The sequence below is a fragment of the Diadema setosum genome, chromosome 22, assembly GCF_964275005.1.
Source record: "Diadema setosum chromosome 22, eeDiaSeto1, whole genome shotgun sequence".
NCBI classification, from domain to species: Eukaryota; Metazoa; Echinodermata; class Echinoidea; order Diadematoida; family Diadematidae; genus Diadema; species Diadema setosum.
The window spans coordinates 26,060,869-26,078,447 of NC_092706.1; the positions used below are offsets into that span (position 1 = coordinate 26,060,869).

The 17,579-nt window shown below is 40.3% G+C and overlaps 1 protein-coding gene across 1 annotated transcript in view; it reads left to right on the top strand.

Annotated features, from left to right (window-relative positions):
- Positions 1–1,095: 1,095 nt before the first annotated feature.
- LOC140245081 (alanine--tRNA ligase, cytoplasmic-like) overlaps positions 1,096–17,579 on the top strand; it is a 29,172-nt gene continuing 12,688 nt past the window's right edge. Inside the window, exons 1-14 of the mRNA XM_072324681.1 lie at positions 1,096–1,503; positions 2,030–2,218; positions 3,381–3,526; positions 4,490–4,681; positions 5,479–5,623; positions 6,205–6,350; positions 7,028–7,136; positions 10,240–10,390; positions 11,992–12,119; positions 12,523–12,673; positions 13,729–13,898; positions 14,363–14,476; positions 15,721–15,858; positions 16,535–16,785. Coding sequence (XP_072180782.1) covers positions 1,144–1,503; positions 2,030–2,218; positions 3,381–3,526; positions 4,490–4,681; positions 5,479–5,623; positions 6,205–6,350; positions 7,028–7,136; positions 10,240–10,390; positions 11,992–12,119; positions 12,523–12,673; positions 13,729–13,898; positions 14,363–14,476; positions 15,721–15,858; positions 16,535–16,785 — 2,390 coding nt within the window. The 5' untranslated portion in view covers positions 1,096–1,143. The remainder of the gene's footprint in view (positions 1,504–2,029; positions 2,219–3,380; positions 3,527–4,489; positions 4,682–5,478; positions 5,624–6,204; positions 6,351–7,027; positions 7,137–10,239; positions 10,391–11,991; positions 12,120–12,522; positions 12,674–13,728; positions 13,899–14,362; positions 14,477–15,720; positions 15,859–16,534; positions 16,786–17,579) is intronic.

The following is a 17,579-nucleotide window of genomic DNA, read 5'->3' on the forward strand; positions in this document are numbered from 1 at the left end:
GGCTCAAATTTTGTATTGTACGGTAAAAGGTCAATCATGTACATTTTGAACAATAAATGCGGTAAAATCATGTCTTGTCTTCGTCTAAATGTGTGGTAAGATGTGAATTTCTGTACTCTTTTACATTTCTACATTTTTTTGTCACATTTTGGGGATTTCCCCAAACTTTGTGCGATGAATTTCTTTACTCTTTTACATTTCTACTTTTTTTTTTGCACATTTTGTGGATTTCCACATATATACAACACTTTTATTTTCAAAACAGTAAAAAATGGCTACCGGTATTAAAAGATACGTGAGTGAAGTCCCATGCATATCAGGGCTGGCGGAGCGTTTTCAAAAGGGGGGGGGGGGGGCCCACTTCCGGGTTTCATGAGCTAACAAGCAAAAAAGAAAAAAAAAAAGTTGCCAGATCATCTTTCTCCTTCTACGTCCTGGTTTCTTCAGCTGACAAACCAAAAAAGAAAGGAAAAAAAAAGTCTTCAGCAGAAAAACATAACCTCATTGCCCTCAAACTTCAAGATCTCTGTTTTTTTTTTCTTTTTAATGCCACTCGGGTACTTCCGGGTTAAAAATAGTGGGGGGGGGGGCCCAAAGTGATGACACCTTACAGTGTACACATGTATGTATTCCTATGTATGATGCACAAAAAGTGTGGGGGCCCGGGCCCCCACGGCCCGCACGGTTCTGCCGGCCATGCATATAGAATGTCATTATTTCGCAGAGATAGCACACGTCTGGTAATACTGTGCCATTGTGCTTGTTGTGCGGGTAAAAAGTCTCTGCCACTGCTTCAAGGCTTTATATTTGTTTGATTTTTCTTCTTCTTATTTGAACTGTTTGGCAGAATTAAGGCAGTTCACATGTGTTGAGAGAAACATGAAATTAATCATGTTGTGGTGACAGTTCCATGATCTACTGGGTATAAGTTTCAGATGCTAAAATCCAAAAGCAAACTTCATGGATGGCTTTCATTAAAGAATGTGTGATAATTGACAAGTTTTATCCCAAATCCTATTATCATGTTTTCATCTCTTTTCCTTCACTAGTCTTCTATAGGTCATCTCCTATACACTGAGCTGATACAGTCCCTCGTATAACCCAAACTCTTTCCACCGTCCCATCGAAGTGGATTGATTCAAAATGTCCTGGACTCGGCACGTCTCTCCACGGATGTCTCGGACAAAGCGGCTGTCCATATTACGAGCAGCCAGACACTCCAGTAGTGACTGCGCGCCATCGCCGATATCAGCGGCACACGTCTCGGGGCACAACGCACGCGACAAATGGAAGCGCCGCACGTCCAACCTGTACACCAGCGCCAAGATTTGCCAAAGCCAGTGGCGGCCGAGTCAGAGTGCAGAGGCGCTGACGTCGAGCCAAGTGAGGAAAACGTTTCTGGATTATTTCCAGGGACCGAACGACCATGTTTTTGTACCGTCATCTTCAGTAGTACCTCATGGAGACCCAACGCTCCTCTTCACAAATGCTGGCATGAATCAGGTAAAGGTACAATATGGTGTGATCGCCTATCATACATCAGCAAAGATAGCAACAGTGACAATGATAATTGTAGTCATAAAGATTTACAAATATAAAAGGCCTCACTGAATCTATATTCTATAATAATTTCAATACCTGACATAAAGTGTTGTAGTTAAGTGCCATTGACACACTCGTCCAAAACTGTGCAATTTTTCCATGATTCATTTAAAATGCTACCATCCTTTCAATGATGGATGGTGTAGATGGCATTGCACACTGTATGATGTTTGTACTGTTTATCACAAGTCTGTGTCAAAGATTCTTTGTAGTCAGGCATGTACACAAATTTGCCATTTATGTATCAGAATATTTATTCCACACTATATTCAACATTGAAACAAGAGTGCAGTCTTTAATTCAGTTGTCTCACTGCCTCTACACAGGCAGTGGTACAGTCTAGGCAAAGATTATATTACCCCTTGAATAATCCATGCTGTTGGTTTTTGTTTTGTTGTGTGTTCAACTCTCATGATCTCTCTTTCAGTTCAAAGATATTTTCCAGGGCACTATTCATCCAGACATGGTCCAGAACTGCTACCGCCGTGTGGTCAACAGCCAAAAGTGTATCCGCGTCGGGGGCAAGCACAATGACCTCGACGACGTGGGTAAAGACCACACCCACCACACTTTCTTTGAGATGCTTGGCAACTGGTCCTTTGGCGACTTCTTCAAGGTGGGCTGCTGATGCAAAACTTGTCCTTTCAATACTTCATCCCTTGATTACAGTGACACTGCTGAGCAATTTGGGATACCACCAATACGCAAAGTGATGTTGTAGAGCCTAGCCCTGTTGCAGATGCACTGTGGGATAACTCTGTAGCATTGTTGCTTTGGGATGTGGAGCTTGTTTCTATGTCCATGTGATGCAATGCGATCGATGTATGCATTTCATTTATAAGTGCTCTTTTCCTTGGTTTGGATTTGGCATACAAAGAGTTTACAGGTTTTCAATTTGACAGATTTGCATCCATAAAAGTAGTGGGTCGTCTCTGCAATGCTGCAATGTGCACGTCACATGATAAGCAAAGAAACCTTCAAAAATACCTCTGGATGAAAGACATGACCTGGGTTGGTTGGTTGGCAAGCTCTACCGCTGTAGGTGCTTCTTACCCTAGCTCATCTTGGTCACACTGGTCGCAGGCTGGTTCGGTGAGCGAGATGTCACCTAGACCTGGGCCCCATTTCATAAAAAGTTGATACGATAGCAACTTGTGCTGGAATGACAATTGTCATGGGAATGACAATTGTCATGGTAATGACAAGAATCCAGCTTCCTGATTGGCTGTAGCTATTGGAAGTTGACATTCCAGCAAGAGTTGCTATCCTAACTTCTTTTATGAAGTGGGGTCCAGATCCAACTTTGCTACTGAACCATCCCACAATTGAAAGGCATTTATGCATTGGCAGCACCTCATATTGTACACAGAGTGTGTCTTTACCTATATCTGTACCTGTTCAACTCTTAGAGATCAGTCATGTGTACGTGTATGTGGCTGTCATGCTCAAACACATTGCAAATTTGCAATTTTTGTGGGGGGGGGGTGGTTATGTTTACTTTCATGTAAATGCTGTTGCCTTTCCCTGAAGCTCTTGAATCCAATTTCTAATTTTCATGATCATGAGGGGGCCGAAGAAATTATGTTCATGAGAAAAAATTCATATTACGAAACTTGTGGTCATGAAAATAGGGTTTGGGGAAAATTCCCAGGGAAAGGAAATAGAGAAGAGGTGTCTAAGTTTGACCAATCTGGCTCTGCTGGCAATCATGTGAGTCTGAAAAAAGCAGACCTTTGAACAATAATGACATTTACATCTCTCCTTTCTGCCCTTTGCAGAAGGAAGCGTGCACCATGGCCATGGACCTTCTCACCAACGTGTACGGCTTGCCCGTGGAGAATCTCTACTTCACCTACTTCCAGGGAGACGGGCAGCTCCAGGTGCCCGTCGACATGGAAACGAGGGAAATCTGGCTCGAACTTGGGTGAGGATGATGTTGATGATGCTTCTAGTAATGGTGGTAGTGAGACGACAATGACAGTGGTGATGGTGATGGTGATGACTGTGATGGTAACGATGGTGATCATCGATATCGATAGCGGTAATGACAGTCAGATGAAGCATTTCTTAATGATTAACACATACACAGTATGCCAAATGTACTTTGGATCAGAAATCAAACGGGAAATTGTGTTTTTAGCAGTTTTCTAGAGCAGGTATAGTATGATAAGGTACCGTATGTCTTTAATAGAGGCACCTTTTCATGTCTTAGAAACCCCTTTACACACTCTTCACTTCTAACTCCAATAGCTTTACAAAGGATGGTGCCACTGCTTTGAAAGTTGGTTACAGTCATTGATGAAATGTGTTAATAGAGCATGCTCAATTTCAGCTTAACCTGATAATCCCTTCATTGTTGTTGCTATCAAGTTTTACATCCTGTTTTTTGTCCCATTCACTGCACAGAGTACGGCCTTGTAAGATTTAATGCTTGAATAGACCCTATACTTTAGAGCTCCTTTTCTCAGTACAAACTTTTCCAGAGTGTTTGCTTCTTTTCCATTGTTTAGATCGGTTAGGAGAGTCCATTTGAATCAAGTTATACATCATTTTAAAGCTTAATGTCTGCTCTTTCAGAATCTGCCCTTAACAAAAAAAAATCCATGTCTGGCGACTTTTTGTTGGTTTTGTGCTGCAGGGTCACATATATGCCTTAATTCTCCCCATAGACATCAGTTTACATCATTAAACTTATCATGTGATTTTGAAATAACAGCCCATTTCAATACAAAGGTGTAAGCTATGACTCCTGTGTACAATACTGTAGCATTGATTAGTGAAAACTTGTGTGCGATGATGTAAGTTGCACTGACAGTTTCTTTTACCTAAAAGTACTATGAAACAATGACTGAATTTGCCTCCATATTCAATCTGTTTTCCTAAACAGTGTCCCAAAGGAGAGAGTTCTCCCGTTTGGCGTGACAGACAACTTCTGGGAGATGGGTGCTGTCGGGCCCTGTGGACCTTGTTCAGAGATTCATTTTGATCGCCGTGGTAACAGGGATGCGGGACACCTCGTCAACCAGGACAATCCGGATGTGGTGGAAATCTGGAACTTGGTCTTCATGCAGTTCTACAGGTGGGGTAGAATACAAAACATGCTGATGATTAACCTGTGCAGAAGGGCTTCTTTCCTTAAATGGAATAGAAATTCCTCCTTCCCAAATTCACCAATTGCCCCCCCCCTCCCCCCCCCTCCCCCCCCCCCCCCACACACACACACACATACACAAACACACTCCTCAGTCATAACTGGTCATATGCCGTTTTTACTTTGGCTGAAGTGAACCTGCGATAATTATCCTGATTGTGCTTGCGGGGATGTTTTGTTACAGAGAAGACAGATTTTTCATTTTCACCTCCAAAAACTTTTTCTGATCTCCCACACAAAGCTCCACTTCAACGATTTAAGAAATAATGGTATGAATAATCATGATAAATAATCATGATATGCTTAAGCCTACCAAAGTTTTGAAGAGCAAGTAGCTTAACACCCTTTGAGTGAGTTACTTTGTATGACTACAGCTGCAAACTTTTGAAGAAAGTTAGAGGAATGGTAGACTGCTCTGTTTTACTTGCTTTTCTGATCAAGATGAATATAGAGTAGGTTTTCTTAATTATGTTGGAAGAGTAGATAAGGAATTTCTGGAGGATAAAACTTCTAAAGATTATTGCAAGATCAGAGTCTTGAGATATTTTTTTTTTCTTGGGAAAAGTTAGGTGCAAAGGCATTTGTTGATGCTATGTGGTTATAGGTGTCTTTGGGGCATTATGATTTTGTTTTTGTTTTTGTTCCTGTCTGCTTTAATCAAGCATAATATGATTCTTTGTTTTCTTGTGTGTGCATTTCCTTTTGTCCAATCGCCTTGACATCAGAGATGAGACTGGTAGCCTACATGGTCTTCCCAAGCACCATGTAGACACAGGAATGGGACTGGAAAGACTGGTGTCCATCATGCAAGGGATGGAGTCCAACTATGACACAGACCTCTTCAGGCCACTCATTCAGAAGCTAGAAGAGGTAGGTAACCAACAGCCATGTGTTTAGCTCATCAGAGCTACAAGCTCTTCACATTATCATCTTCTTGAAAACAGGGAGTTGGATTTTAACCAAACTTGGCAGGAATCATCAGTGGGGGAGAGGGGATCATAGTTTGTACAAGTGGTGGTGACCCATGGGGGGAGGGGGGGGGGAGGTAGGGCTTATGGCAGGGCCAAATGCTCCAAATTATCTTAGGTCTTAGTTGTCATGTTCTTGAAAACAGGTCAGTAGATTGTGACCAAACTTAACAAGAATCATCTGTTAGGGATATTTCATGTACTTTCATGTGACATTACTCTAAGTAACTGACATATTTTCATAGTAGAATAAGAGGTTGATGCATGGTTCAGTCCCATGCACTGATTTCTGTGTGATGTTGCTTACATCACTAAGCATTCTACCTTTTTATAAGAAGAGCTGCTTGACCAGGAGGAAAGCCGACTCTTCCTAAGGCTTTTGTTTTGATGAGATGTACTCTGCAGACCCCCTTACATGTATGTATGGTCTTGCTTCTACCTTCTTTCATCTCTCTGTTTATTCTCCTTGGTGTTGTGATGCAGCAATGTCCAGTACGGCCTTACCAAGGCTTTGTAGGCGAGAAGGACTCTGACCACGTGGACACAGCATACAGGGCTGTGGCTGACCATGTCAGGATGCTAACCGTTGCCATAGCCGATGGCTGCCGGCCAGACTCTCAGAAACGCGGGTCAGTGAGAACAACTATTCGATTATTACTGTAAAACTGGAAATTTTCACATGATATGAATTTCCATGCATTTCACAGAACACAAAATTGGTGCAATAAGAATATAGATGTGTGAAAATTTATGCTAGATATATGTAATATTATTTCATGTATTTTATTTTAAGGTGGGTATGTTGTAGGATAGTAACTGATGCACTATTTGTAGTTTTCGTCACGTTTGGTAGTTATTTAGCGTGAATAATTTCGCTGATGTAATGCAGACCAGTTATCATTAACCATAGTGTGTGCTGCCGCCTTAGCACTGGTGAGCTGTAAAAAATGCTCACTCAATTGTTGTGACTGACCATGAATTGAAACTACACAAGATTTATCTTATCCATCCACACATGAAAAAAATTTCCACTTTTACAGTATGGCATTTTATCAATGAATGCTCATCGGGCAGATAAGTTGTCAAGTATGAACATTTCTATCAGCAGTAGTAGTGTAGGGGTGCGTTGTAAACACATCACAGTCGTCTTTCTACCAATGAGACTATTCTTTCCTTTCATCAATCATTGCAAGATTTTCAGAAAGTTCAATTGTATCACCAAGCGAGGACTCTGTTTTGGTTATACTGTATTACCTGACAGATGCCCCCTTTTTTTTTCTCATTTTTGTTCCTTTCCCTGGTTTAGCTATGTGATCAAGAGGGTCATTCGAAGGGCAGTGCGGTACGCCACGGAGAAGCTGAAGGCAAAACCCGGCACGCTGGGCAGCCTTGTCCCTCTCGTTGTGCAATCACTGGTAAGAAAAGAGGAGACTGCTGCAGTGGCAGATCCAGGGGAGAGTACAACTTGCGCATGCCCCCACCCCATTATTATTTTTTTTAAACTAAAGAAATAAAAAGAAACACCCCCCGCTTAAATTTTGTAAAGGCACCTCCTCTTCGGAATTCCTGGATCCGCCCCTGCTGCTGTACCAACCATTTCCACATTGTGCACCATGTTCAGAACAATTTCTTCTATCACATTATATACCCACACTCACACTTCTGCACAGACGTTGATACCGATCTTTACTTGTTACCTTTACCTGTCTTTACCTGTTGCACCAAGCTGTTTCACTGAGCTCTAAAATTAATCCTAAGTTCAACTCAATTGATCTTAGTGACAATTTGTGACCCTGTATCACAAAACCAACAAAAAGTCGCCTGACATGGACTAAGGGCAGATTCTGAAAGAACAGACTCTAAACTTTAAAATGATGTATAACTCAATTCAAATGGATTCTCCTAACCTATCTAAATATCGGAAAGAAAGCATGCACACTGGAAAAGTGTGAACGGAGAAAAGAGGCTCTGAAGTACAGGGTCTATTCAAGCGCTTAATCTTTACGAAACCACACTAGCTGTGCCATGAATGGGACAAAAAACAGGATGTTAACCACTGGAGCAACAACAATGAAAGGATTATCAGATTAAGCTGAAATTGATCACGCTCTGTTAACACATTCTGTCCTTGTTTAATGCTTACTTTCAAAGCAGTAGGATGATTCTTTCAAAAGTTATTAGAGTTGAAAGTGAAGAGTGTGCAAAGGATTTTCAAGAAATGAAAAGGGGCCTCTAAGACATACCTGATCTCACTACTTCAAAAAAAAGTTGTAGAAAAATTGCTGAAAACATACTTTCCCATTCCTTTTATGATGCCAAACTTAGGAATAATGTAGAAGAAGAATAGCTCTATCAGAAAATATTTAAAACTCAAGATTGACTTGCTTGACCAATTTCACTTTTTTTTTAGTCCTCATGTATAATCAAGGGGCGCAACTTTTTGTTGGTTTTGTGATGCACGGTCACATTTATAGGTCAATCAGTCGTCAGAATTTAGGGACTGTTTTACTTGGCCATTCGCGAACAATACAAGTATCTTTCACCCACCTTGCCACACTCTAGAACCATCTATCATGTCTACATGTACATGTATGTATCCTTCCCAATGGGAACTGATCTGAATTTGTCCCAACTCTGGACTCCTTGTTTGACTCGATATAGTTCCCATGTATGTGAACTAGGGCCCTGCTGGTCCTTTCCTATAGTACTGTATGCGCCAAATATTTTGCGAGGTTTTTATTTTTCTCGAGTCAGGTGCTATTTGAGAATTTAAAGACACACAAAAATATTAACTCTGCTCCCAATGTGAATGAGATTTAAGCAAGTATTGTACTCCACGATTGTGAATTCAACCACTCGTGAAATCGTCGGGAAGTCGTGATTGGCAGAAATTTTGGCTCGCTAAATATATGGCTTATACAAGAAATGAAAGGATGAGGTATAGCTCAATCAATCAATCAATCAATCAATCAGTCAGTCAATCAATCAATCAATCAATCAATCAATCAATCAATCAATCAATCAATCAAACAATCAATCAAGTCTGGTAGATCTCCTGATATCAATGGATAAGCATATGATTATGAATAGACCTAGTCGGGGCACGAACCATCACTTTCATGGACTTATATATCATCAACGCCGGCACCACGTTTTCAAAAGTGGGGGGCCCACTTCTGGGTTTCATCAGTTAAACAAGCAAAAAAAAAAAAGAAGAAAAAAAAAAAGGCCTTCAGCACAACCTATGGTGCACTTCCAGCTTTCTTCAGCTGACTAGCCAAAATAAAAAAGGTCTTCAGAGCAAAACCAAAGGCCGTGCCGTGCTCACACTTCAAGGTTTCATTCTATCTCTAGTGCCATTTCCGGGGTAAGAAAAGTGGAGGGCCCAAAGTGGTGACACCTATGTAGTCCTATGTATGTTGCAAAAAAGAGGAGCCAAGCCCTGTCATAAGCACTTGGTACTTGATGGGTACTTATTTCTCCCTGTGTGTTCTAGGTATGTAAGTACAATTAACCACTTCTCTTTCTCACATAGCTTCCTCTTGGAAGTCTATAGTTGTGGATAGTAACACAGTAATAAAAGCTGAAGTCTCAAGGGTTAAGAATATGGGAAGGTTATGTTTGAATTGAGAGAATATGTAGTGTTTGTTGTTTTTCTTTTAAAATGCATCCCATGAGGGTTCAGACATGCTTTACAATTTTTTTTTTTTTTTTTTTTTTTTTTTTTTTGGGGGGGAGATTAAATGGTTAAAAACTCACGCAAAACCATTGTAGCAAGTACATTTACATGCCTCAATCATTTGATATTATCAATGGTAAATCCAGCCAAAATAGGGTGAAATGAGTCAACCGAGTCAATCTCGAGTTTTTAATATTTTCTGAAAGAGCTATCCTTCTACATTATTCTTTAGTTTGGGATCATAACATGAATTGGAAAGTTTGTTTTCACCAGTTTTTCTACAAACCTTTTTGGGGGAGAGTAGAGGGATCAGCTATGTCTTAGAGGCCCCCTTTTCATTTCTTGAAATCCTGTGCATACTCTTCACTTTCAGGTCTAATAACTTTTAAAAGGATAAAGCTTCTGCTTTGAAAGTTGCCATTAATCATGGACAGAATGTGTGATGGATCATGCTTAATTTCAGCCTAATCTGATAATCCCTTCATTGTTGTTGCTCCAGTGGGTTACATCCTGTGTTTTGTCCCTTTCATCGCACAGCTGCATGGCTTGGTAAAGATTAAGCGCTTGAATACACCTTATACATCAGAGCCTCTTTTCTCAATTCACACTTTTCCAGAGTGTGTGCTTTCTTTCCTGTATTTAGATAGGTTTAGATAGGGGAGTCCATTTGAATTGAGTTATACATCATTCTAAAACTTAGAGTGTGCTTTTTTCGGAATCGGCCCTCAACTAAAGATCCATGTCTGGAGACTTTTTGTTGGGTTTGTGATGCAGGGTCACATTTTGTTTCAGTTAGCAGTTTTGTTGTCAATTTGATTTCAATCCATGAATCGTTACAGGGGAACACGTACCCCGAGTTGGAGGAGAACCCGCAGTATATCAGCGATCTCCTCGACAAGGAAGAACAGCAGTTTCTATCAACTCTCAGGAAGGGCGAGAAGTACCTCAAGAAAGCCCTCACCACTCTCAACTCAAGCCAAGTCCTGCCAGGTAGAGCACATTCTATTTCTTTCATTGTAAACCAAACCTCTTTCCAGTCATATCCTGCCTTCCTCTGCCTAGACAGATCATTTACCTCCATGAGAACGTTATCTGGGGGGGCATTTCATGAAGCATTTTGGTCAGATAAACTCCTCAAAATAAGTTCTGCAATTAAAGTTTGATATATCATATTTCTCTTATACCCACATTATCTTCATTAAATATGACATCATAAGAAAACGTGATTAATTATCTTTAACATGACACCTCACTTGCTACGATTGGACATTCTTGGAATGTGCAAAACAGCTGAATATGGGGATAGATCAAAAGTGAAAAGTCACAACAATTCTGCCACTGATAATGTAAAGTTTTGATGAAAAAGGGCCACAGGAATAAGCAATGCTGAAATGAGAGCACTTTCAAAAACTCCCATTTCCTAGACAATAGATGACTTTTTGGTCAACCTTTATGTTTGATTTTAATCTGCAGATACTACTGCAGTTTTTGATTCATGGATGAAGCATTGAATCTAATGATAATCTTACAATTGCGTTCTTTTCAAGCACATTCCTTCCCTGAAATGACAAAGCAAGTGGGAATTATACTGTTAGACATAACATGTTTGCTCTACATATTTTGCAGCATTCACATTTGACCTTTCCTCATACTCAGTCATACTGTGCATTCCAGGAATGCATAATGTAAACAAGTGAGTTGTCGTTGTAAAGAAGATTAATCAGGCTTTCTTATGATGTCACATTTGAATGAAATGATGTAGTCTTAAGAGAAATATGATACATCAAATTGGACTTTACAGGACTTTTTTTGAGAAGTTTATTTTTCTGACAAACTGTTACAAGCTCCTGAAATCCTTTCATCTGATTGGCTGAGAGCATGTTTGTCCGACAGCTTTGTCGGACAAAATGCTTCATGAAATACCCCCCCCCCCCCCCCAGAATGAAATCTCTGAAGGACAGATATAAAGTGATCAATGAAAAGTTTGCCAGTATCACAAAAAGCATAAAAGACAATCGATACAAGTGTATGGCACAGGTTTATAGCATCATAGAAGATTTGGTCAGGCGACTGTCATGTTGTGTCTCCCTTTCTGCTTTGTGCATTTCAAGATTCGATTCTTGTACACATTTGACATAATCCTCTAAAAATGGATTTCTGCAGAACAAGGTCAGTTGCAAAGATACCCTGGGTTGTTTGTTTCTTCTTTTCTCTCTCAGTTTCTATACAAAGATAGATGACAAATACTATGCACATGAATAAGAGGAAATTCAGAGTGAGCCATTATGATGAAATTGTTCATATGCTATTATTGACTAAATGTTCAATAGATTTCTGTTGGTCAATTACAGAATAATTGGCTTTGATTTCCATTTATTTTTCGGTATATATGCTTAGGGTATTTTTTTTTTTCAGTAGGGTGAAGATCTTAGTATGCATTATAAACTTCTCTTCTTTTTTTTTTTTTTAATGCAAGTAGTATGTTTCTTAAATTGTAGCCAGGAAAAGAATTTTAGGCTTCTTTATGCCTACATTTTGAGCTCCTGTCCAATATAAAGTAATCAGTTACATTTGTGCACTATTTTTAACAGGTGACATTGCGTGGAGAATGTATGATGCCTATGGCTTTCCAGTAGATCTCACCACCTTGATTGCCAATGAGCATGGGCTCACTGTCGACTTGGACGGCTTCGAGGAATGTCGGCTGAAGTCTAGGGAGGTGAGATGAGAGTTCGTACTATCATATGAAACACTTACCATTCAGTGCAAGTCAGTGATATGCAATGCAATTTAAGTTCCCTTCCCATAGATTTGCATGTAGAATAATTGTATGTATTCCCCTTTAACACCCCATGCCCCTTTCCCAAATCACTCACAACCATCCATGCAGTATATGACCTAGTATATAATGTGCAATGTTGAACTTTTCTAGCATTACAATTTATTATGTCTAGCTGTGATGTATCCTTCTTGCCAGGTGGAAAGATCAGTATAATTATTTCTGTATTTGCATCTTCATGTACATGTATACAATGTATCTATCTGTATCATCAATTTCTCTGATGACATTTTGGTGTTGGACAGTATTTAATTTCGCATTTTGTTGATCTTTCTGCTGGAAGATTACGTCAAGAGGTGGTGTCAAGAATATTCAAGTATCGGGAGAGATATCCCTGGACACCAATGACCTCGGTCACCTACAGACGGCGTCCGTGCGGGCCACGGACGACACCTACAAGTACGACTACCATCACAAGGAGCATGGCAAATATGGTGAGTTGTGTACTGCTGGAGATGTCACGAGATACATAACTTTCTCTCTTCCTGTCTTTGTCTTCTGTGTGTGTGTATGTGTGTCTTTGTGTGTGTGTGTGTGTGTTTGTCTTTCTGTCTGTCTGTCTGTCGTTATGTTTTTCTGATTGTCTTCCCATCTCTCTCTCTCTGTGTATCTCTGTTGTCATTGTTATGTTTATAGTGCACAAAACTTTCATCTTGGCATTATGATTGAATTTAAATTCCATTTTTATATGACAGTAAATGGGAAATGTGCACTTGTACAGAAGTGTTCATTTCATTATGATGACTTGGTTTCAGACAGACAAAAATTATGTAGTCATGCAACGTCTCAAAACAAGACAGTGAGAAAGAATAGATAGTGGTTGCCTCTTTTATTCCCAAAGGATGTTCTATCAGTTCGATGTGATGTGAATGTGAGAGTGTGTGTTGTGTACAGGTGTATGTATATTAGTGTGGGTGTTCCTGGTGTGTAGATGTGTGTGTGTGACTTTGCTTCTGAAATAAACATACGAAATACATTTTTGCACTCTCTACATCAATGTCTCCTGTTTATCCAAACATGAACTTGTATCACATAAGAACGATACCAAATGATTTGAAATAAAACAGTCTTTCAGAACATGTATGATAACCATTTGTTCATGGTTGATTTGTGAAGGTAAATGGCGATGTTGTGAGTGTAAGCTTTTTTCCTGACTCACCCTGTAGTGAGAAACATGTGCATGGCACATAATACATTGATTGTGTTAGGGAGAGGAAGCCAAACTTTACTGGGAGTGGGGGGGGGGGGTAGGGGGCTGTTTTACAAAGATTTAATTCAAATTAAGTTGGACTTGTTTTATGAATGGTTGCTTGCTTATGCCCTGTGCCAGACCACTCATACCATTTCTGATTTCAGGATGGTTTCCAATTTTGTATGGGCAGTGATGGCCATCTGTAACTTGAGTGCAATCTGAGGCAGACTTAAATATAAGTACATCTTTGTGAAACATACCCCTTGTCTTAGAAATATTCACTCTCTCTGCTCACAGTCTTTCCACACGTTCACGCCCACATCCTTGCCCTGAAGACTGCTGATGGTTTCGTGGAGAGGGTGAAAAGTGGGAAGGAGTGCGGCATCATCCTGGACCGAACGTCCTTCTACGCCGAGCAGGGAGGTCAAGAGTGGGACGAGGGGTGCTTCATGTCAGCTGATGATGAGGTAGCTCAGCCGACCAACTATATTTTAATAAATTCAGCATGTAAATGGAATACACACATTTCTTTATGTCATAAAGTGCTTGATGTGTTCTTTCATATGTGCCAGTAGTCCTATGGATCTGTTGTATTTGGTTTGTGGTATCAATTCTTTGTCCAAATAAATGATCTTTTTATGCCTCCACCCAAAGGGCGCCGGAGACATTATGTTTTCGGGTTGTCCGTACGTCATGATTGAGAAATGGATTTCTGGCTAGAAAATTGTCCCCATTCTGTAATACAAATGATGCACACGTCTTTGTGCGTGTGCATGTGGTAACTATGGAATTTAGCCTAAACCCGCTTGGCTTCGCCTCGTGGGTTAAGCATTCCATAGTTACCTTATACACACAGTTTGGACTGATGCACTCGGACCTGCACGCCATTAGTATGCTGTAACCTACAAATATTTTGTTCCATGTCTAACAGGAGCTGGTGTTTACTGTGTCCAATGTGCAATCCCATGGTGGCTATGTTCTACATCTTGGAACCTCAGTGGAGAATCTTGCCATCGGAGACCATGTCAGTCTCTACATCAATGAGGTGTGTGAGCTCAGGATTTGATTTTTTTTTTTTCCAGTAGTCTGGGGTCATTTGCATATTTTGAATCTTGATGCTGTGTACGGTGGTTTATACATGTATTTTGTCATGTTTGATTGTATGTATATATGCAGACTCTTTCACACACACACAAAAAAAAATCAACTAAAATAAAAAGTTTTCCAGTTTGGCATATTATCCGCACTGTGAAGAAATTGAACATTGGCAAAAACTTTTTGCGCGTTCTCATATTTTGCTTTGTTTTGTTCTCATAATCTTTCTTTGCTTACAAAGTTTCATTATCAAATCATAATCAGATCTGGTTTTGATACATACTCCACTGTTATCTTGCATATGTGTGTGTTTGTGTACAGTGTATGTGTTTGTATTTGTATTTATCATGCAGGTGCCTAATTTTACGGCTTAAAATGCACACCATGTAGTCCAGTTGACATTTTCATTGAAGTATTACCCTGCCCTTTGCACACTTTCTTATTACTGTAAAACCAGGAATGTTCCCTTGCATTTTGATTTCACAAACTTCATGAGAGCCAAGATTTGCAAAATTAAAATGCACTATATGCATAGAATGCCAGCGACATTTTGCGAAAATTTCATGCTCCGATAAAGGGCATTGAACCTTCGCTTCTATTTGCGAAAATTGCATGCCATGAAAATATCTGGCATTACAATATGACTTCAACATGTTCACAGATGATGTGAACAGTGTACATTTGTAAATGCTTCACACCTTGAAATAAAAGAAGGTTTATCATGAAAAGTGTTTTGAGAGTGTGTTGACAATTACACCATAGTAGGCATAGCAATCAGACATTAGGGAGCTTTAGATTTTTGCGACGGGGACGTTAAGAGGGGAAAAAACTTGTTCTGAGCATGCGCAGATTCGCGTATCAAAGTCAATCTAATAGCTCGTGTCATCTGAGTTTTCACTACGCGTTCTGTGCTATTTTTATGTCCGCCCAATTCACGACGTAGAGAGCTATTTCATGCACCGATTATGTTGGGGTGCCATTTTATTTTTTATAGTTACGTCTCTGTGTAATCTAAAGCGTCTTTTCAACATGATGCAGGGAAGAGGAGAACGTCCAGCTCAAGCGTCGTCTCAAACGTCCGCGCTGCAAATCTAAAGCTCCCTAATGACAAGAAAGGAGAGGACATTCTTTGAATGGTTTTGTAATGGAAGATGTGGTTATTTTGTGTCATGTTTCTTCATCTTCTTCCAACAGGAGAGAAGAGAGGCCCTCATGAAGAATCACACAGGTACCCACCTCCTTAACTTTGCCCTCAGATACGTCCTGGGGAACACCGAGCAGAAAGGGTCACTGGTGGCGCCAGACAGGTTTAGATTCGATTTCTCCGCCGAGGTAGGCAGCTTCATTGGCTGTGTATATTTCCATGAATGCGTATCTATTCTTCAAAATAACAGAAATTGTGTATGGCTAAAAAATTGCTTTGATTACCACTGGCAGTCAAGTATAAGTGGACATCAAACGCATGAATTATGCATTCATTGTACGTGCATATGTACGTGCAATATATGTGTGTGTGCATTTGTATCACAGGTATCCTTGTATATTTTATTTTTGCCATGTTGCCGTGTAGTTTTGCCATGGTTTAGTCTTCACCCTGAGCGTGTATCTCATTTACAAAAGTGCCAGGTCTCCCAGATTCGACAGGAGGCCTCCAGAAAACTTCAGTATACCCTCATGTCTGGATAGATGAATATGAGAGTCTATGTGATTTGAGAATTGTTTTTGCCCATTTAGATGCATGCAATACACAAATATCTCCCTGGGCGCTTTTGTGAAATCTTCTTGGTGTTGATTGGTGAATGTGGGCAGCCCTGCTTGTTAGCCAATGACTTCAGCTCTGATGAGCAGAGTTTTGAGAGTTTTCCGTTAATAGTTAGAAAAGCACTGATTTGTGAGTTTTTAGCTGTCTTTTAATCAAATAACAATGATTTGTAGATAACATTCATTATTTTGAGAAGATTGCCAATTCTAGAATTTAGTCCAATTGCTGGCATTTTATTCTTTTTAGGGCCCGTTGTCAGATTCGCAGCTTCAACAAATCTCCAGTATCGCCAACGACCTAATCGCTGCAGCCCTTCCCGTCCATCGCGAAGCCGTTCCCCTGGCGACAGCCCAGGGATTGGCAGGGGTCAGAAGCGTTGCTGGGGAGACCTACCCAGACCCGGTGACCATCCTCTCCGTCGGAACCCAGGTCAGACATTTGGATGAGGAGGATGCAACGTTGGGGTTGGAAAACTCGGCAGAGCTCTGTGGTGGCACGTGAGTGATATAACGTCAATCACAATTGTTCAGATCATGTTTTCTGCCTACATGCAGAGTAGAAAAAAAAAAAAGAAGAAATGAAAATTGAGTTTTGAACACCAAATCAAGCTACATGTATGTGTCATAAGAGAGAGTAGGTTACTCCAGTGATAGCATTTTTGTCCCCGCCGAACGAGTTCGAGCAGGGGACTATGAAACGGGCTCCGTACGTGTGTGTGTCTGTGCGTCCGTCCGTGCGTCCGTGTGTGATCAAAATGTTCAATTTGCTACTTCTCTGTCATTTATGAGCCAATTTTGATTCTGTTTGCTTTATATGATAGCACTACATGGGAGCTTTGAAACTTCTACACAGAATTTCAGTCGTGACCTTTGACCTTGACCTTTGACCTATATAGTACATTTTGCTACAAAATGCTACTCCTTCGCCATTTCTAACCCGATTTCGATTCCGTTTGCTTTATGTGATGGCATTAGGTGAGGGCTTCAAAACTTCTACACAGAATTTTGACTTTTGACTTCTTTGACCTTTGACCTTGATTTTTGACCTATATTGTACATTTTGCTACAAAATGCTACTCCTTCGCCATTTCTAACCCGATTTCGATTCCGTTTGCTTTATGTGATGGCACTAGGTGAGGGCTTCAAAACTTCTACACAGAATTTTGACTTTTGACTTCTTTGACCTTTGACCTTGATTTTTGACCTATATTGTACATTTTGCTACAAAATGCTACTCCTTCGCCATTTCTAATCCGATTTAGATTCCGTTTGCTTTATGTGATGGCACTAGG